Source organism: Anguilla anguilla, chromosome 13 (assembly GCF_013347855.1).
Source record: "Anguilla anguilla isolate fAngAng1 chromosome 13, fAngAng1.pri, whole genome shotgun sequence".
Classification (NCBI taxonomy): domain Eukaryota; kingdom Metazoa; phylum Chordata; class Actinopteri; order Anguilliformes; family Anguillidae; genus Anguilla; species Anguilla anguilla.
The window spans coordinates 22,147,246-22,168,406 of record NC_049213.1 but is presented as its reverse complement, the minus strand read 5'-3'; the positions used below and the strand labels follow the sequence as shown (position 1 = coordinate 22,168,406).

The 21,161-nt window shown below is 50.2% G+C and overlaps 2 protein-coding genes across 5 annotated transcripts in view; one reads left to right on the top strand and one right to left on the bottom strand.

Annotated features, from left to right (window-relative positions):
• Positions 1 to 21,161, top strand: part of LOC118211011 (E3 ubiquitin-protein ligase RNF123) — a 124,129-nt gene that overhangs the window by 82,491 nt on the left and 20,477 nt on the right. For all 4 annotated transcript variants that reach the window (XM_035387650.1, XM_035387647.1, XM_035387651.1 and 1 more), the window contains exon 36: positions 16,273 to 16,418. In XM_035387650.1, coding sequence (XP_035243541.1) covers positions 16,273 to 16,418 — 146 coding nt within the window. The remainder of the gene's footprint in view (positions 1 to 16,272; positions 16,419 to 21,161) is intronic.
• amigo3 (adhesion molecule with Ig-like domain 3) lies at positions 1,894 to 6,048 on the bottom strand. Its single transcript, XM_035387652.1, has one exon. The coding sequence runs from the start codon at positions 4,463 to 4,465 to the stop codon at positions 2,942 to 2,944; it is 1,524 nt and encodes a 507-aa protein (XP_035243543.1). The 5' UTR covers positions 4,466 to 6,048; the 3' UTR covers positions 1,894 to 2,941.

Below are 21,161 nucleotides of genomic sequence, written 5' to 3'. Positions count from 1 at the left end.
GTGTGAGATGTCTTTTAGTCTGGGTGCAATGTGTGCCTGTGATGTGTGTTGTATGCCTGTGATGTGTGTTGTGTGCTTGTGATGTGTGTGCGCGATGCCCGTGTGCATGTGTGGAATTTGTTTGTCTGTGTGCACACTGAAGGTGTAGAGTATGCATGTAACGTGTGTGTACGTGCCTGGGTGTGAGTTGTGTTTGTGTGCGCGTCTTTGGGAGAGTGTGGAGTCGGTCAGCGTGTGACTGTTACTGTTACTTAGCACCTCTGTCTCCCAGTCATACCCTCACACCACAGAGATGCTCCTTGCACATAAGACACTCACAGATGGTACAGTACAGTGCCTTCGCCACTGAAGCCCGGGGCTGAGGGATTCACATTTAATGCCGGTACAAGAACAATTGGCAGTTGGAAATAATGTCAGTCTTTGATTGACTAGTACCATATTAAGGAAAGAACAATTCTGGCACACACACACATACATAAATACGTGCGTGCGCACACACACTCTCACACGCACACTTGCACACTTGCACACCCCTGGTGAGTTTAGCGCGACTCTGGCTTTTAATTAGCAGCAGGCCTGTTTTAAATCCCAGCAGAGCCTTCCTGTGCCGCTCTGTCATCCTGCCGTGTGACAGTATTGACCCCGAGCGTTAAATAAAAGGGTGATCAGGCCTGCGCCTCGCCGGCTCCCGGCCTGGCCTGGGGAGGCCCCGGCGCCCAGCAGCGCTCCCCCAGCCCACAGATGAGCCCCCCCCCCCCTCCTCAGGGGCCGCTCACATGCCCGGGGGGCTCAGACCTGCCGCAGGTCCGCTCACAGAACACGAAACACAGGGAACGCTGCGGCCGCGGTGCGTGGGGTCCGTCAAGGTTGTCGTCGCCTTCATCGTTGCCGTCACTGTTGTAGTTGATGGAGATGACGGTGGCGGCGGTGGTGGTATTAGGCGTCTGCGGAACTCTGCAGGCTTGTAATTCCTTTGTGCCGCTCCTCCGTGGGCTCTGAGTAAGGATGGATGCTCAGAATACGCACGGGTGGGGGGGGGCTGACGGGCAGAGGGGTGGGAGGAGTGGGGGGGGGGGTGCGGTAAGGGAAAGGGGGGCACGCATCTGGGGAACGCTCGTGTTATAGAGACTGATTGTGTGGTCAGAATGGTTAGGAGTGCCTCTTGGCGAAGCAGGGAGTGTTCCGGAATCAGCCCAGCTCTGTAATGGGAGCCTCCCTCCTCCCTCCCACACGCACATCTCCGGCTCTCCTGCCGTCCCACAGCATGATTATGAGCACGCTCGGGAGTGCAGTTCTTTATTTTTTTATATTTTCAGTCTTTAAAGGGTTTTTTCTTCTTCTTTCTACTTCTAAGCAATGATTCCAGGCTATTTTCCCTTTTTTTTGAAGGTCTGAAAATGTTCAAATTAAGAATGTATTGTTGATATCTTAGATTATAACCAACCCTGTCAGTTTGCTGTCACATTTTACCTGATTATGTCTCCTGAAAGCATTTTCCTCACTTTCCCTGTAGTTATCTTTGTCTCCTACACATACACACATGCACGCTTGCACAGACACATACACACATGCACGCTTGCACAGACACAGACACACATAGTCAAACATACATGCATGCACACGCATGGACACATGCGCACACACACACACACGCACGGACACATGCGCACACACACATACACGGACACACGTGCACACACGCACACACGCACGGACACACACACACATACACACACACATACACGGACACATGCGCACACACACATACACGGACACATGCGCACACACGCACACGCACTCATGTGCACGCACAACGCACGCACCTGAGCTCTCTTCATTGACTCGCATCGCTCCTGTCCAGCAATTACAAGGCAAAAAATTTAAGGCAAAAAATCTGGGGTCAAAGCAGCAAAATTTATTAAGAGGTTAAGAAAAGGGTGGGAATGAGAGAAGTAGAAGGTGAGAGGGGAAAAGGGAGATAACATTCCATATGGAAAGAAGCCGTCCTTTTTCTTTGTCCTGTAGATCCAGTGTCAGACTTGTCAAGACTGTCCAGCTTTTTTCTGCTCAGTATTTCCACATCCATGCCCGTCATAGGCCAGAGCTAGTCATCCCCCTCCTCCATCAGAACTGCCGCCATAGCACAGTTCCCTCCCGTTTGAAGGATCAGTGTTTTGCAATTACCTTCCCTTCCCAAAAGAAATTTAAAAAGGAATGAAATAATGCTCACATTCGCACTGATTAAGCTACTCTTCTTTTTAACATTTCCAGGTACGTTTTTAAATCTGCACTGCCCTGCAAACAGTGTGTTAGCCGCAGAAAGCACGCTGGGGTTAAAAAAGTGGAGCTTCAAATAAGACTTTAGAGAAAAGCGTTTTTTTTTTTCTTTCATAACTTTATACATAGGCATATCCGTTTTAGACAGTACTGGTCTATGCTAAGGTTCCACTGGAGATTTGTAAATCTGCTGTGGCCTATTTAACAGCCTGACTGGGAGGAGCAGTCAGTTGCTAAGTGCGCCGTACTGGAGGTGCTGTTTGTTTTTGTCTGTGTGTCAGACAGTTAGCATGGGTCGCTAAAGTTACTAACATTACTAAAGGCTGAAGAAGTACTAAAGGGACAGCTCTACCCTGTTTATTATTATCATTATTATTATTATTATTATTTTAGATGCTCATCAAAAGCAGTGTCTGTTCTCTCTGAAATGGTTCTGTACCCTGGTCTCCTTCGTCCCTGGAGTCCAGCTGGCCTTGTTGCCGGGGGATTGGCAGCCAGGTTTGCACTGGGCCGCGCTGTGCGTCTGTCTTTCTGTCCGTCCGTCTGTCTGCGGACCCCCCCCCTCCCTCTGTCCTGCTCCGAGAGGCTGTGTGGGGGCGCGGATGCCCCACGGCCAGCGTTTCCAGACGTGAGGGGCGAGGGGGGTGAGGCTGGGGCGGCGCAGCTACGGCACGATGGGCGTGTCCGAGAAGACGGAGGTGATGGAGTCCGTGTCCCCCCGCGGATGCTGGAGTTTGGGGTGGTCCGGGGGGATGGCCAGCGTGGCCCTCAGCCGCCCGTTCTGCACCTCCTTGATGGGCTCCAGGAAGACCACGTGCTTGCTGTTGCCGCTGGCCTTGCGGCCCGGGCCCTCGGTGGTGGCGGGCGGGGTCGGGGTCAGGATGGACGACTGGGCGCTGCACTCGTTGCCGGGGCTGTGCGCGGTGGCGGGCGGCGGCGGGGCCGGCGGGCGCCGGCGGCACCAGCACTGGCAGGGCGTCAGGTACAGGTACATGAGCACCAGCACCAGGCTGACCACGCAGCCCAGCAGCGTGGTGAAGCCCGTGTTGAAGGACTCGTCCTCGCCGTGCCGCGCCACCACCGTCACGTTCACCTCCCGCGACTCGTTGGCGGGCGGCTGCCGGCGGTCCAGCGCCATGCACAGGTACACGCCCGAGTCCTGCCGCCGGGCCGCCACGATCTCCAGGCTGCCGTTGGCGAACATGCGCAGCGAGCCGTTGTTACCGGGCGGCACCACGTACTCCTGGTCCGGCGACACCCACAGGTAGGACAGCTGCTGGCGCCTGCCCCGCCCTCTCCCGAAGGACGTACGGCAGTCCAGCAGCACCGAGTCGCCCTCGTAGGCCAGCAGGCTGAGCGCCGGCTCGCCCGGCAGGCTCTGCGCTTTGGCCGAGCAGTTCTGGAAGAAGCGGGAGTGCTGGAAGAAGCGCACAGAGGCGCGGCGCTCCCCGTACACCAGGCAGGTGTGCTCCTCCCGGTAGTCCCGCACCGAGCCGTAGCCCCTCTGCTCCCAGCGCCGGAACATGGCGTACATGGCGCACTCGCAGATCAGCGTGTTGTTGTGGAGGAACAGCCCGCTCTGCACGGCGGCGGGCAGCGCCGCGATGTCCTCCAGCGGCAGCTTGGGCATGCGGTTGGAGGAGAGGTCCAGCGTGTGGAGCGAGGGGTGGCTGTGCTCCTGGATGGAGAAGAAGGGGAAGTCGGTGAGGCGGTTGTGGCTGAAGTAGGCTTTGCGCAGGCTGCTGAGGCCCGTCAGCGCCTTGCTCTCCACCCGGGTGATGCGGTTGTTGAAGAGCAACAGCTCCTCCAGCCCCACCAGCTCCAGGAAGTAGTGCTGCTCCACCACGTGGAGCTCGTTGGAGGAGAGGTCCAGGTGGCGGAGGCCGCTGCTGTTCCGGAAGGCCCCGGGGGAGATGCGGGTGAGCCGGTTGTGGGCGATGCGCAGGGCGTCGAGGCGGGGCAGCCCGGCGAACTCGCCCTCCTCCAGCCGCGCCAGCCGGTTGTGGCTGAAGTCCAGCGTGGCGATGTACGTGGGAATCTGGGCGGGCAGCTGCTCCAGGCCCTGGGCCCCGCAGCTCAGGATGTCGGCGGTGCACAGGCAGCTCGACGGACAGCCGCTGACCCCGGCCAGCTGCAGCAGGATCGAGCTGACCATCAGGGGGCCAGCCACGCCCTGAGCAACGTTCATCGTTCCGGCACCACGGCGCTACCGGGCATGGACGGAGCTGCCGGGCTCTCCCTAACTCAGGGTCTTAAATTCAGAGCAGAGGGCTGGATGTCCAGCAAATCAGAAAAAAGTTTCCAGATGGGAGTACATATGGGGGAAGTACATATGGGGGGAGAACATGAAAGCTGAAAGGTTTTGTAGTCCACAAGAAATTGTGCAAAAAAATGCAATAAAGAGCAAAAAGAAAATGGGGATATAAAAAGAATTGAAGTCTCAAATTCAGCAACTGGCAAAGCACCCCTTCAGGTTTTTGAGAGAAAAAAATGATCACTACGTAGTTTCCCGGTAGAGTGATTTCAAATCGGCCAGGGTCCCAGCAGTTAATGTGTGTGACGCTAAAAATGGGATGGGTAATTCCACAGAAAAGGAGAGCGTGCTCTCCACATCACAGCTCTTAATTACTCAAAGTGCGACGAGGCGTACGCACCTCCAGAAGAATCCACGTCCGGCATGCTGGGTGTTCCCGGCGCGTCCTCACGCGGCACGCGCTGAAACTCTGGAGCGCTCCTCAGGCCGCCGCCCCGGTCGGCTGGAGTTTGGCCGGTCTCGCGGAGCACTCTGGCAGCGGTCTGGAGCCAGGAGGGAGGCGTCTGAGCGAGCGAGATGGGGCTCGGGGCTCTCGGGAGCGGTCACCCCTGGTGTGGGCGCTGCTTTCGCCCCATCCTCTGGGGAGGGAACGGGGACACCTCTGCACGTGTGAGATCGCCTGCGGCGGCGTGCCGGTCGTGACGTCCTCGTTTGGGGTGGGGGCAGGAGGTCCTGGCAAGTTTTTTTCCCAAATTCAGCTCTGCACTAGCTTCCGCAGACCCTGCTTTGAGCGCGAGTGTGGGGCGGATTGAGAGAAGTCAGCATTCTGTCCGCTCGGGTTAGCGCAGTCATGTGCTTGGCTTGTCGGTCGCGCGGTTGTCGGGGGCGACCGACAGGAGCAGCGTCCGCGCAGGCAGGCAGGCAGGCAGTCCGGAGCTGGGCGGATCGATAGTCAGGATCGCTGGAGGGGGGAGTTTTGGCAGCGGGAGTCCTTGCTGAGCGAACATGCAGGACTCAGCCTCGGTGGTGAGCGTGTGCGTATGTGGGTGTGTGTGTGCGCGCGTGTTGTTTTTGTTTGTTATATCAATGCCTCTCCACCGGTGGCACCCTGTCCCCTCGTCTCAGGATGATCTCAGCGTGTTGGCCCCTCCGACTCCAGGCAAAGTCCCAAACTTAATCCTTCCTTCAGCTCGTCCTGGTCCGACTGGCAGGAATCCCTCTCGTATCCTAGACGTATCGGCTGGGAAGAGGAGGGCGGGTGGGGGGAATAGGAGGTGTCACTCTCCTGTCTTTACTGCTGCTTCTGTCGCTTTCCCAACTCCCAGACAGCTCACTCAGTCCTCCCTCTTGTTCAGGAAAAGTCCCTCCCTGTGCTTCTGATCTGTCTCGTTCAGCGTGCAGCTCCACTACTCCCTCCCTCTCTCTCCCTGTCTCTCTCTCTGTGTCTCTCTCTCTCGCGCGCATGTACTGTTCCTGCCTGTACCTCACTCTCTCTCTATCGTGCTCTAGCTCTCTCTCTCCCTCCTCCCTCTATAAGCGAGCTGACATGGAGTTACAGAGGAGGAGCACCGAGAGACTACTGCAGAGCCCTGATTGGTTGAAATAAGGGATAATGAAAGGGAAGGACTGGTCTATTGGTGAAAGAGCCTCCCCTGGCATTTTTTGTCCCTTGTTTACCGCCAAATTATTTATTTATTTTCATGTATTTCTCTGGCTGTTTGGGTTTGTTCAGTAGCTTATGTCTGAATTGGTCACGCTGACCTGCTGGCCCGATAAGTGGGTGGAGAGAATCTTAATTACTAGCAGGGCTGTCCTGTGGTGGGTGTGCTGGGGGGGGGGGGGCAACTTGCAGAGAGTAGGGTGCCCTCCAGTTTTCTCCCTCCCCTCCTCCCTGTCTCGTCTTCCTCCCATTCTTTTTTCATGCTTTTTTTCTCTCCCTTGCTGTCTCTTTCTCATTCTCCCCCTCCCTCCCTGCCAGCATTTCTTGTTGACACAAAACATATACCTTCTTTTTAAAATGTTACCAATACTAATCTGTTTCAGTCTGCCTGAGGTCTAATTTGATATTCCCCCAAACAGAGAAATTGGATAGGAAGGGAACAGCTGGATCAAATTTTCTGGATTTTTAATGCATTTTCACTCCTTTTACTTTGATTCTTGATTTATGTCGGTAGCTTTGGTAGGAACAAACATTCCAACAACAGAATGGTAAATTTGGCAGAAATGAAGTCTTCTACCTCCAGCTGAATTTCAGCAGACTTTTATTTCTCTGAAATGTATCAGTGTGTGTATGTATACATGTTTGTGTGCGTATATCTGTGTGTGTGTGTGTGTTTATATGTGTGTGTGTGTGTGTATGTGTGTGTGTGTGTGTGTCTTTGTGCGTGTGTGTGTATGTATATATATATATGTGTGTGTGTATGTGTGTGGGAGAGAGCGAGCGAGCGAGCTATGAGCTGTCTCTTCCTTTTGGGCATGGTGGCCCTTACAGCCTGACTGCTGTCACATTGCATTAGTCTGTGTGCCCAGGAGCCGAGGGCCACTGCCGAGGGCCTCATGTGACTTGGACCGCAGGCTGGCCCCTGTCCTGTCCGCACCCGTCCCCTCTCTCCCCCGCTGCCATTTATGCGCGCTGACACGCTGGAGGAGCGGGCCAGCTGGCCTGCGGGAGCAGATGTGCAGCAGGAGGGGGTGCTGAAGGGCAGATGTAGGCTTCGGGTACAGAGAGCAGGGGTAGGGAGGGGCATGTTGAGGGGGCATGAGAGAAAATGGCATGTCGACTTTATTTATTTATTTATTTATTTATTTTTGAGTCACATGACTTCTTCCAACTGAACTGAAGCAAGGTGGGGGGAGGGGACCCTACGGTCTTGTTTATCTGAAGAGAAATTAACAAAAAGGCCGGGTGTAAATATTTCATTATGATTTTACGGAGCCACCTAGAACCCCTCGGAGACGTTGCTTTGCCCTGCAGGGCCATTCCCTCGTAGCGCCTCTTCTGCTGATGCAGAGCTCCACCGTCGTCGTGGTTAAATCTTCTGTTATGCTCAATGTTCTGGAAATCGGTCCCCCAGTTGTCAGATTGCCCATTTCTGAAGGCAGCGTAGCGGAAGCCCTGAGGTTAATGGCTTTGGAGGCTCGTATATGTGTTTTAACAGCACCGTCAATTTGGCCTAGAAATGATCTCGCGGCTGCTGATGGCAAGTAAAGATCTTTGAGCCGTTTGTTTTTTTTTCTCCCCGCAGAAGTGCAGCTCATTACAGTACGCTTATTAACATCTCTAGGGAGCCCACAGGACCAACAACCCATCCCAGACACCTTAACATTGCTAGAAAAATTGCTAAATTTTATTATACAATTTTTTTTCAAAAACATTTTTCCCATGGCAATTTGACATTTCAGTGAGGAGAAACTGTATGCATATGAGTATTGTTGATGTACTTTCATTATTGCCACAGAATGTAAATGAAATGTTTGGGGGGGGGGGGGGGGGGCATCCACAGTCTCTGAAATATTCAGTAACCGCTGGGAGGTATCCTCCAGGGGGTGGGAAAGACGTGTGAGCTGCTGCCCTTCTCTTCCTGTTTTTTGCATTTATTTGTTTATTTCACTGTTGGGGTTCACCCAGCGCGAGGCAAGAGAGTCATGCAGAGGTGAGTGATTTAGTACAGGGGAGGGGATTATACTGAGTGAAAAGCTGCTCCTGAATTTAAACCTTTCGAGGAAACCAGTTTTGCCCGTAGTCTTTAATTTCACTCGTGTGACCACGGCAATTCTTTTTGGAAACACACTAGATGCTTGAGGGGCTGCAGCTGGTGGCATTTTTGATCAGTTTGGCTGTTTGAACCACCATTCACCTAAAAGTCTTTTTTCAAGCAAAACTGCTGCGTGTGTGTTTTCTAACAGTTACTACTACTACTGACTACATTTGATTTTATTTTTAATTCTGTTTTTTCTGATTTTTATTGTTTGTCACTGTGCTTGATACATACCAAGACTTTTATAGGTCAAGATTACAGCATGTGTGGTTTTGCCATCCTGTCAAAGAAATTAAATCCTACCATCTCCTACATTTTGTTTTTGATTTGTAGTCTTACCTTCTGTACCATTTCCTCCTCTGTCTTGATTTTGAGTGCACTTTCCTTAACTGCTCACATGTACTGTATTCAGGCAACTGCAGGTTGAGATGGATTTCCTGACTGGATGCACTGGCACAGATACATTTCCATTGCCGCACTGTCTCTTATATTCTCCCTTCATTTTGACAGTACCAGTGGTACAAATGTTCAGTTTTGGAACGCTGCAGGATTATTGCTAGAATGTTCTGCTAATATACTGTAAAGACTTTTTCTAAGGGCACACAATTCCAGTCCTGGAGGGCTGCAGTGGCTGCAGGGTTTTGTGGTTTCCTTTAAATCAGCAATTGCTTTGGGCTTAGGAAAACAGGTGTGTGGACTCTAGCCAAGCAGCTACTTACATTATGCCCTAAGTCCTGCAGTACACCAAAGACCAGCAGATACTGCAGTGCTCCATGACTGCAGCCGCGCACCCCAGCTTTTACTGTATTCATCTACTGATAAAAAGGTACAGGAATGTGAGCCACTCATGATGGAACAAAGTACAGATTGGCTGTTTGGCCTGTGGTGTCCTGTGATAGTCATCAGGACCACATGAGGTTAGGTATTGTGTCTGCATGAAGGTGCATTATTGTGGAGGATTGTTTACGTACAGCTCACATTATAGCCATTATTCTTTTAGCGCTACTTAGCCAGTGGAGTACTATGAAAAGTGCTGTCATGCAGGAAATTTTGATGTACAAACTTTTAAAAAACTTTTAAATGCAAGCTTACGATGTGAAATGTTCATTTTTTCACTCTTAATGTGGTTTGAGAGCTGCATATATCAGGGAAATGTAATTACATGGATTGATTACCTTGTTATTGTCAAAAAGCATTTTAACCATTTCTCTGAATTTTAGCCTTCTGAGGCACTTTGGAATTTGTTTCAGAAAAATGTCCTCTAGCAAGTAGTTTATTGGTGGGAGAAGTGAGACTTCCATCCCTAGAAGAATATTCATTGTCATATCAGAGGCTCATTTCCCTTGCCCAATGTTGTAGGTTCTAAGAATAGCAACGAATAGCAGCACATGGAAAAATGGCATGAAAATGTTTATTGTAGTCCAACAAAATATGTTTAAGTTAAACCAGTAGTGGTTGAGGGTCAGAGAGTGGTAGGTCACACCACCTTATTAAAACAAGAAAAAGTCAGCAATATGATTGGATTGGGATGACGCCTCCCCAAATGCAGATCACGTGCTGCTAATGTAATATTCAAAGACTCGTAGTTAACTGTTTTTGCGCATAGGAATTCAAGAGGGAGGCATTTCTAAGCGTGATGCATGCAGCAGAGTTGCAGTGTCTCTACCAGTGACTTAAAGTGTGTGTTTTTCATTATTTTGAGCCCCGTACACCAGGCACTGTAAAGTTGGCAGGTCATCTATCTGAAATCTCCTTCATTGCGCACAGAGCTGTCTGGGCCTGCCGAGAGCCTGCGCTGAAGCTAAAGCAGCGCTGAGAGCCCCGGGAAGTGAATGATCACTTTGAGTAGCGCGCTTGGCGCGGCCTTTCCTCCTGCCTGCGATGGGCTTAGATGCAGATGGATGCCCCCGGGGCCCCGTAATGAGGGCCTCGCGCCGTATTAAGGAGAGGAGCGCGATCTCACCGGAGATGGATAGGAGACTGCTCTTCTGCGCGGCCCGATTGATCCGTCTCTGAGCGCGCGAGCACCTGCTGGCTTTTCTGTCGGGAGTTCAGACTCTGCAATAGCTCGCAATTCGCTTTATTTATTCATTTTTCCCAGGAAGTCCAGGTTTTTATTATTCTTTTGCTTTTTATATTTGGACGTCTTCACTCGAGAAGTACGATGGTGTGGTCTTACTGACAGTACCTGTAACTGTCAGTTTAGGTGAACATTGCTCTTTGACATGTTACGACGGCAGTGAATTCTACACACAGAGGAGTTTTGTTTGCTGTGTGCAGTCTATTGTTTAATTTATGATTCACTCTCTTAATTATTCCCAGTCGCTCATTGCTGCAGAAATGAGTCCCCTGTTGTCATTATTCACGTGATGTTATTTAAATGCTGTTTTGCTTTCAGCAGATGGAAAAGTGGCATTATCAATAATGGGGCTGAAATGCACTGCTTTTGATGTAAAATGTCAGTCCGTCGCCGCTGAAGCGCTTGTCATTTCTTTGAATGTGACGGCTTATCTCTGCCTTGCAATAATATATGGAACACAATGCCTGTGATTATCTGAACTGAATTGTTTTTTTAAAGGGTGTTGGGGGGGGGGGGGGGGGTTGAGAATCAAGTCCTTGTACGGTGAACGCACTTCGTCTCGTGGAAGAGTTTCTGTGAGCAGATCAGAAAAATGCCGCCAGGTTTTTCGCTGCGCCTAAACCGGATTATCAGCCGCGATTGCGCGGGGAATGGAAAGAGCGAAAGCTGGAGGAACGGACAGGGAGAGGTGGAAATATCGCCTCCAAAATGGAATTTAGTTTAAAGGTTCTGTCACGAGGGCTCGCTCCCCCGCCCGAGGCCGACAGAGCGTTGGGCTGTAATTCGACCGTAATCTGCAGCCGTGGGTGGGCCGGGGGCCAGGAGGACGGCTGATTTCTGGCCTTGGTGTGGCAGTTAAGGCTGGGGGAATTTGCCCTGTGCTTGAACTCGCCGGGAGCAGCGGGGGTAATGGTTCGTTACTCACACGGTCTCGGCTCCTCTCGGCTGGGGAAGGACGAGCTGTCAGGTGGAGAGAAGTGGGAGGGGGCGGGAACCAAGGAGGGTCTGCTGGCGCTACTTCCTGTATTGACCTCAGTAAGGTTACACACATCCTCCCCGCCCCCGGCCCTTTCACCGTCCTCATTGATCTGCTGCTGAGAGAGACCCGTTTTTCTATTACGCTAATGAAAAAGGATGCGATTATCAGCTGATGCAATCTCATGCTGCAGATTGGGAAAGTGGGGAGGGGGGGGGGGGAAGGGCTGTTCAAGGCTGCAATCTTTGCCACAATTGTCTTACTGTTGCTGTCCCTGTTGTCTCTATCAGCACTGTCTGACCGTTTTTTGGGAGCAATTGTTTGGGGGCAGTCACTAGTGAAGCCCTATTTATCACGTGGAATGGTCATGTTGGAAGATGGCAGTAGCGGAAGCATGTTCCTCACATGAACTTGTAGGGGTAATTTTTAAATTCTTTTTACTCTTGCTGACTTTATTTAGGTGCGGGCCGTCCGCAGGCTACACCCCTTTCTGTGCGGTGAAATGGCAGGTTTTTGCCGTGTTGGAACGGAGATGCCTTGGCTCAGAGGCTGGCATCAGGCCTGTGTGACGGCAGCGTGTGTGCTGACACATGGCAGGAACTCCGTATGAAGGTTTCTGTAAGGTGTGTGTCTCAAGCAGTGGGGTTCTACAGCTGGGAGATTGTGAGGCGCTGTGGTTGTGTGCAGTAGTCGTGTCATTGTGCACTTGTGTAGTTAAGTGGTTGTGTGCTTGTGTAGTTGTGCGCTTGTGCCATTGTGTAGTCTCTAGTCACGTGGTTGTGCAGCTGTGTAGATGCGCATTTGTGTGGTTGTACAGTTGTATAATTGTGCAGTTGTGCAGTTGTATGTGGCTGTGCGGCTGAGTGGCGACTCTCTCCCACTCTCAGCTGTTGGCTTTGGCAGGCGGGTTCTGGACGGGGCCCAAGCCCAGCATGGCGGTGGTGAGTCAGCCGGGATCTGCTGCTCTCCCCGGTGGTCGCGGTGGGGCAGCCGGCTCCAGAAATAGGCCCCGGTCTGTCTCTCCGTCTGCAGAAGCGCCTGCAGCGCCGCAGCCGGGACCGAGGGAACCTTCTATCTGCCTCTCTGCAGCGCGGTGCGGGGAGTGTGCCTGGGCTCCTACCCTGTGTGCTTTTAAAAACGCTTCAGTCTGGATCCAGTCATATCACTGGACCTCCCTTAGGTCATCTGCTCTTGTGAATTTACACACATCCCCCCACTCCCCCCACAGCCTATGTGCTTATCTCTGAAGGGACCAGTGTTCTCTTAGAGCACGGCTGCCCAACCCTGTTCCAGGAGATCTGCTGTCCTGTAGGTTTTCATTTCATCCCTAAATTTGGCACACCCGACTCAACTAATTAGCAGCTCAACCCGATCTCTAGCTGCTGAATGAGGTGTGCTTTGTTTGGGTCGGACTGACAGAGGACATTAGATCTCCTGGTGCCTGTCTTAGAGTTAGCAGGAGGTGTGGAATACCCGCCCCCCTGCTTGGAGCTCACTCCAACATCTGCAGTGTTCTGCAGCTGCTGTGAACAGGGCAAGTGGGCGGGAACACGGCGTCCCAAGGTGCCAACCGCGACATGTGCGGCGCGCGGTTTTACCTCCGATGAGGGGTGAAGGGCGCTGTGCAGGTGCGGTACAGGGGCGGTTTGGGGTTTGGGCGATGATGAATGTGTACTGCGGTGTCACGGGACGGCTTTGATGGTGTTCCCAGTCGTTATTCTCTCCAGGCGGGCCGTGTCCATTGTTCCCAAGTCATTGAGCCATTTCTTCCCTTTGGCCCCACTGTCATAGCTGTGCTGTGGCATGGCGAGCTGACGGCGATCACTGAGTCCTGCAAGACGCCTTTGCCTTACTGTCCCAGGCACAGTGCAATCTAACCACAAACAGTCCATTGCCTTTACTTGAGTGATGGGACTGAACCAATCCTTCTCCTTTTTTTTGGTTGTTGTGCAAGAAACAAATAAGACATTTGGAGCTGGAGCGATGTTGGAGTGATGATCACGTTTTCTCATATTCCTAACCTTAAACCACTAAAAGGCTAAAGGGCTGAAACTGATCCTAGAGCAGCACTCTGTCATGCTTTATGAGTATATACTACTAATATTGCTCCCAATAATAATAATAGGTAATACTACTAACAATAATAATGAGGCGTTTAATGTGTCATTGAATAAACAGTAGGGGTTTGTTTTCAAAATTGGCAGAAGAATTTGGCAGCTGCTGTATTGCTGAAACAGTGAAGGAGCACAGTGAAGGATACGGTGAAGCATACAGTGAAGCAGCACAGTGAAGGATACGGTGAAGCATACAGTGAAGCAGCACAGTGAAGGATATGGTGAAGCATACAGTGAAGGAGCACAGTGAAGGATACGGTGAAGCATACAGTGAAGGAGCACAGTGAAGGATACGGTGAAGCATACAGTGAAGGAGCACAGTGAAGGATACGGTGAAGCATACAGTGAAGCAGCACAGTGAAGGAGACGGTGAAGCATACAGTGAAGGAGACGGTGAAGCATACAGTGAAGCAGCACAGTGAAGGATACGGTGAAGCATACAGTGAAGGAGCACAGTGAAGGATACGGTGAAGCATACAGTGAAGGATATGGTGAAGCATACAGTGAAGGATATGGTGAAGCATACAGTGAAGCAGCACAGTGAAGGAGACGGTGAAGGATACAGTGAAGGAGACGGTGAAGCATACAGTGAAGCAGCACAGTGAAGGATATGGTGAAGCATACAGTGAAGGAGCACAGTGAAGGATATGGTGAAGCATACAGTGAAGCAGCACAGTGAAGGATATGGTGAAGCATACAGTGAAGGAGCACAGTGAAGGATACGGTGAAGCATACAGTGAAGCAGCACAGTGAAGCATACAGTGAAGGAGCACAGTGAAGGAGACGGTGAAGCATACAGTGAAGGAGACACTGCAGCATATGGAGAGGTTCAGAGGAGTGCGGTGTGATTGCAGCCAGTGGAGGCGGTACACTGTCTCCAGGCCGTGGATTTATTTATTTTTTGGCGGAGGGGGATGAAACGGCCAAGCTTGCCCGACAGCACTTGGGAACGAACGCAATCAGGAATGACATTCGAGTGTTTATTCTCCTCTGGTGTGCATCAGTCCTGGAGGCCTGTCATACCAGGGGCTGCCTCCTCCTCCTCCTCCTCCTCCACTTCTTCCTCCTCATTATCGCCACATCCAGGGCTTCTGCACTGGTGATTGCCACTGATGCATGATATTTTGTTGAAGACGCACATGCATCTTATCTCCAACAGAGTTCAGTTGTTTCCCAGAGAACGCAGTTGTATTCCTCCCACCCCCCTGCTGAGTGGACTGGCTTTGGCTTTTAAATTAGATTCCCTCCTCTGAGTCTGCTTAGGGATCAAGGGTTTCCTCAGAGCACCAGTTAATGAACCTACAGGAACAATTCGTAATAATTAGATTTGGTCACCAATACCTCTAATTTGCTTTTGTAGTACTCAGTAGAACCCACTTAGACTGAGAGAGAGCAGTGCGTAACAAGAACCTTTTACTCTTTCCTGAAAGGTTTTTTTTTCCTGGGGTAAATCTAGGAGCTCTCCCTCTAATTTAAGGTGTCCTGGGATAACTCTATGACCTTTCCCTCTGATTTAGGGTGTCCTGGAGTAACTCTAGACCTTTCCTTCTGATTTAGGGTATCCTGGAGTAACTCTAGGACCGTTCCCTCTGATTTAGGGTATCCTGGGGTAACCCTAGACCTTTCCCTCTGATTTAGGGTGTCCTGGGGTAACTCTAGACCTTCCCTTCTGATTTAGGGTGTCCTGGGGTAACTCTAGACCTTCCCTTCTGATTTAGGGTGTCCTGGGGTAACTCTAGACCTTCCCTTCTGATTTAGGGTGTCCTGGGGTAACTCTAGACCTTCCCTTCTGATTTAGGGTGTCCTGGGGTAACTCTAGACCTTTCCCTCTGATTTAGGGTGTCCTGGGGTAACTCCAGGACCCCTCTCTCTGATTTAGGGTGTCCTGGGGTAACTCTAGACCTTCCCTTCTGATTTAGGGTGTCCTGGGGTAACTCTAGACCTTTCCCTCTGATTTAGGGTGTCCTGGGGTAACTCCAGGACCCCTCTCTCTGATTTAGGGTGTCCTGGGGTAACTCCAGGACCCCTTTCTGTGATTTAGGGTGTCCTGGGGTAACTCTAGACCTTCCCTTCTGATTTAGGGTGTCCTGGGGTAACTCTAGACCTTCCCTTCTGATTTAGGGTGTCCTGGGGTAACTCTAGACCTTTCCCTCTGATTTAGGGTGTCCTGGGGTAACTCTAGGACCTCTCTCTCTGATTTAGGGTGTCCTGGGGTAACTCTAGAACTTTCCCTCTGATTTAGGGTGTCCTGTGGTAACTCTAGGACCTCTCTCTCTGATTTAGGGTGTCCTGGGGTAACTCCAGGACCCCTCTCTCTGATTTAGGGTGTCCTGGGGTAACTCCAGGACCCCTTTCTGTGATTTAGGGTGTCCTGGGGTAACTCTAGACCTTCCCTTCTGATTTAGGGTGTCCTGGGGTAACTCTAGACCTTCCCTTCTGATTTAGGGTGTCCTGGGGTAACTCTAGACCTTTCCCTCTGATTTAGGGTGTCCTGGGGTAACTCTAGGACCTCTCTCTCTGATTTAGGGTGTCCTGGGGTAACTCTAGAACTTTCCCTCTGATTTAGGGTGTCCTGTGGTAACTCTAGGACCTCTCTCTCTGATTTAGGGTGTCCTGGGGTAACTCTAGGACCTCTCTCTCTGATTTAGGGTGTCCTGGGGTAACTCTAGGACCTCTCTCTCTGATTTAGGGTGTCCTGGGGTAACTCCAGGACCTCTCTCTCTGATTTAGGGTGTCCTGGGGTAACTCTAGGACCTCTCTCTCTGATTTAGGGTGCCCTGGGGTAACTATAACTGTAATGGTCTGTGTTTTAGGGTGTCCAGAGCGGCTGCTGTCCTGCTGTCTGATCCCTGCTTCCAGCTCCACTCCATCCAGCACCTCCTGGGAGAGAACGAGCCTCCAGCCACTGGACCCGCCCCTCCGCCCCCTGCTGACCGAAAACACTTCTCCCTACATGCCTGTGAGTGACCCTCCGTCCCCTCTTACCCGGGGTCACCTCAAAGGTGTTGGAGAAGTGTGTGCGTGTGTTTATTTTGTGGGCTTGAGTTCAGAATCAAACTAATTTTAGAAAACTAAATTATTCATCTAGATGGGTGGCCTGATATTTCACATGATACAGTAACACCTGTGGAAAATGGAAGCAGTGGCTGTGATATACTGAAGGTGAGGTTAAGAACTGGTATGTGCAAACATATATTACAGTATATTTCTCTCTCTCAGTTGTTATTCCTATAATTTAGCAATACCGTATAAGGCTTATTGCCTTCCTGTATAGTATTCTAAGTACAACATCCTAATGTGTCCAAACTATGAAAGTGTTTATAACGCTTTAATGAGCACTGAGTAATTACATATTACTACTGTATGTGTGTACATACATTTTATAACCAGTCAAAGGACCAGCGATGCTGCATTAATAATATAATGTTTCATAATCTTAAGTGAGTTTTAACATCTTTATTTCAGAACTTATGACTTATTAAGGATAAAACAAAAAAAAAGTGTAATGCATGCTTCATTTAGTTCCTTTTGGGTTCTTGGAGAGGATGATAAAAAGCTTAATAAAAGCAGAATTAATACACCCATGCTAACACGCATGCGTGTCACGCACACACACTCACACACTCACAGACACACACACACACATGCGCACACACGCACGCACACACACATGCACCCACACATGCACACACACATGCACGCACGCACACACACACTCACAGACCGTGCAATGTATAAACACTGTGCTTTCCTTTCCTAAACTTTCTGACTTTGGGAGTTTTACTTGATCACCTCTTCCTCTGGCATTCTGCATTAGCCACCATTAATTACTGAGAATCTGATCCTCCTCTTTCATTGTTTTTTTCCAAGAGGAGAAAGAACACTGGTTGCTTCCAAATTATTTGTAACAGAGGAGAAAATCAATAGGACAATGTCTTGTGTTCTGGATTTCTTTCTGTCTAAATGATGATCCAGGGGACCTGGCGTATTGCTGTGAAAATGTTATTGAAGTTAGGGCTTCTCTCCAGGGTTTTAGTGGGGAAAATGTTATTGAACTTAGGGCATCTTGTTTTAGTGGTGTGTGTTTTACTGTGTCATCCAGAATTGCTTCTCGCCCTAGTGTTAAAATGCACTGTGCTGTTCATTCGGAATCTCTGCTCACCGCAGTGTTAAAGTGCACTGTGCTGTTCATTCAGAATCTCTGCTCACCGCAGTGTTAAAGTGCACTGTGCTGTTCATTCAGAATCCCTGCTCACCGCAGTGTTAAAGTGCACTGTGCTGTTCATTCAGAATCCCTGCTCACCGCAGTGTTAAAGTGCACTGTGCTGTTCATTCAGAATCTCTGCTCACCGCAGTGTTAAAGTGCACTGTGCTGTTCATTCAGAATCCCTGCTCACCGCAGTGTTAAAGTGCACTGTGCTGTTCATTCAGAATCCCTGCTCACCGCAGTGTTAAAGTGCACTGTGCTGTTCATTCAGAATCCCTGCTCACCGCAGTGTTAAATTGCACTGTGCTGTTCATTCAGAATCCCTGCTCACCGCAGTGTTAAATTGCACTGTGCTGTTCATTCAGAATCCCTGCTCACCGCAGTGTTAAAGTGCACTGTGCTGTTCATTCCGCTGCTCTGGGTTCAGTTCTCCTGTGTGAGCACAGTCCAGCCTCCTGTGCCTGCTGTACACACAGCCTTCTCCCCCTGGGTCAGCACACGTTATCAGATCGGCTCTCACTACTGTGCTTGTGCATAATTACATTGTTTATACAGTTGAGCACCCAAATGCACATTCAGATGCAGTCTGTGTCTGTGTGAGATGTTTCTGCCAGACAGGAAAAAGCCGAGGGCTCGCGGTAATAAATTGCCCCTGCACTCAACCCCCCCCCCCCCCATCTTCACGGGGTGTCCTCTGGTGATCAGCCCCCTGCGCTCTGAGTGCATTCTTCCGTGTCCGCCCGCCCCGATGTGTGCCGGTGACGTCCAGCGCAACCTTTTCAGCCGCGTTGCCCGCGGTCTCCGACACGCCGCCAGTCTTCCTTCTCCTCTGTTCCCATGGGGACCGAGGAGTCTCCATGGACACCCGGGTCAGCAGCAGTGCTTTCCTCGCGGTAACACAACGTCCCCTTGTTTTGTTCCGCCGTGTTACTGCAGGTCACTCGCTTCCTTCCCCTCCCCATCATACAGTATTCATTAATTCGCCCTCACAGAGCATTGGGTTTCACAGATCTTATGGACAGCTTTGCATGGACACACAGACATACAGGTTTTCGGATGCTCCCCGCAGCTTTAATCATCTCGGCGAGCTGGTTTTTTTTTTTTTTTGCGGGGGCCAAAGCCGGAAACAAAGCGGGTCTGTTTGGTGTAATTGGATGGCTCGTTTGCATGATTTCTGAAGCGGGGTCACATAATGAGCCGGGTTCCCCTCTGGTGGCGGGACCCCCACGGAGCGCGTGCGCACCTCTCTGCTCCGCGCTCCTTCATTAAAAGCCCACGGACGCCGGACGGGCGCCTGTGCTAATCAGAGCGTGTTCGTTGATTGCACGGATGCTGGCTTTCATTGGCCGAGCGGAACGGGACTGCGTCTGCCCCCATCTCCTCCGCATTGGGCCCCCGGTTCCAGTGAAGCCATCTTGGAGCGAACTCAAATTGTTGTCCACCGTGTTGCCCGTTCCTTTCTCTGATGGAATTTAGATTAGGCTGGACGGTAGCCCAGAGCTCGAGAAGAATGCAGATCACTGTGGCTCTGACCTGATTAGACCAAGAGCTATTGCAACCCGCTTTGATGAGTCCAAACACGTTTATTTATTTCATGTTTGGCCACGGTCTGATTTCTTTCTAATTTAATATTTTTTTTAGAGGCAGGGCACACATTCAGCCTATCGCCTTGTCGGTCTAAGTATCATTAGAGAAGAGAACCCATTTAAAAACTTCTGCAGATTTTATTGGTAGTGAAAGCTGGAGTAAAGTAGCTATTGAGAATTAAGGAAGTGTGTTTGCTGCTTTGTTGCTTCCTCGTATCCATGGCAGCAGTCTGTAAACAGCTCCTCAGACTCCACAGGAAGCAGTGACGGGTACATCCTGTCGGTGAAAAGGTGTGTGTGTGTGATGTGGGCTGGGGTGGGAAGGCCAGTGAGGCATTATGAGTGGTAAAAGAGGGCTAAGCTTTGTGATTTGGGGAAGATCAGCCGTTTAAAAAAAAAAAAAAATAGGTCATGGAACAATGGTAGGAAATAAAAGGAGCCCTTGTTTTCTACCAGTTTATTTATTTATTTTCATGTGCTTGGGTTTGTTCAGTAGCTTATGTCTGAATCGGTCTCCCTGACCTGCTGGCCTTTTGAGTGGGTGGAGTGAATCTTAATAATCAGGGCTGTCCAAGGGGAGGGGAAAAAAACTGTGAACGTACAGAGAGGAGAGTGCTCTTTCTCTTTCACCTTCTTCATGCCTGTCTCACATCCCCGTATCTCGCTCTTCTCCCCTTTATCCCTCTCTCTGTATCCGCCTCCTTTCTCTCTCCCCCTCTCTCTTTTGCCACCTTAAAAGTCCCTGAAAATGGGAAATGGCTGGGGAATGCCCTCTGTGTGCTGTGCTGCTCTAGATTTACCTCATTATTATCAGGCACACCCAACACAGCCCTGCGATCAACACTTCTCTTTTCACCTCTGAGTGTTATTTATTCCCCTCTCCGTGCAAGTGCGATGTGATTTACATAAGGAAACAGAGTAATCTTTTTATAAGGGGTTGGTGTATGAGCCTGCTGTTACCGGTCTGGTCCTGTTTGAATGGCACAGAGGAGGCTTAGAGGTCTCTGGGTTTTCTGGGTGCTGCTAATCAGTCTCTTTGGGGTTGCGACCCGGATCTGGTTGGGGAGGAGAGGTTGAAATCATATTACTTCCGATTGGTTTCCAGCAGCTGAGACAAACTGGTGAATATGGGGTTTGGAGGAGGGGGAGAACTTGACTGTGTGAGCCATGTCTCAGTGCTGCTGTCTGGATAAATACTCAGAAACCATTAAAAGAAATTATTAAAAAACAGAATAAAAGCCTTTAACTTTATCTTATGATTGAACAACTACTTCTAGTCTGCACTTCAACCTCATTGGCATTGTATCCTTTGTATCCGTATCTATTACGGTGCTCACTGTATATATATATATATATATATATATATATACACAAACCTGAATTTTTACGTAACTGCTTTATAAACTGAGACACAGCACTTGGAAGAGATGGGGCAGCCAGCCACATTTAGAGTTGTCAAGCATAGTGGAGTTTCTTTAATCTCTATTGATGAAGTCAACAGAACTGTATGTCCCCTCAGGGATGTTAATTTCAGTGCTCCTAAAATAACAGGAGATTTTCTTTTACCCTGGTGTGTCTCTTTTCATTTTCGGAAAGATTATCCTGTCACACGCACAATGTAGCCTTTCGGATGTGCCCCTGATTGACGCTTTGAATATCATTGCATCAAGCTCATCAAGCTGTTTCATCGCAGGTAGCGGACAATCACGATAGGCCATACTGTTTTGACCTCCTGACTGCCACAAGGAGCGATTGCTAACTGTCAACACAGACCTCCGATAAAGAAGGAGGACGGCTTAAGAATTCAAGTGATTAAAATGTGGCCCACTGGAAACAGCTGTGATACTCCAAAGGCTCCAGTGGCAGTGGAGATTGAAGTATGTAAATAAACATGGAATGGAAAATACAA

Bases quoted from the DNA above. Each gene is read 5' to 3' on its own strand.
- amigo3 (XM_035387652.1), bottom strand. From the start codon at position 4,465: ATGAACGTTGCTCAGGGCGTGGCTGGCCCCCTGATGGTCAGCTCGATC.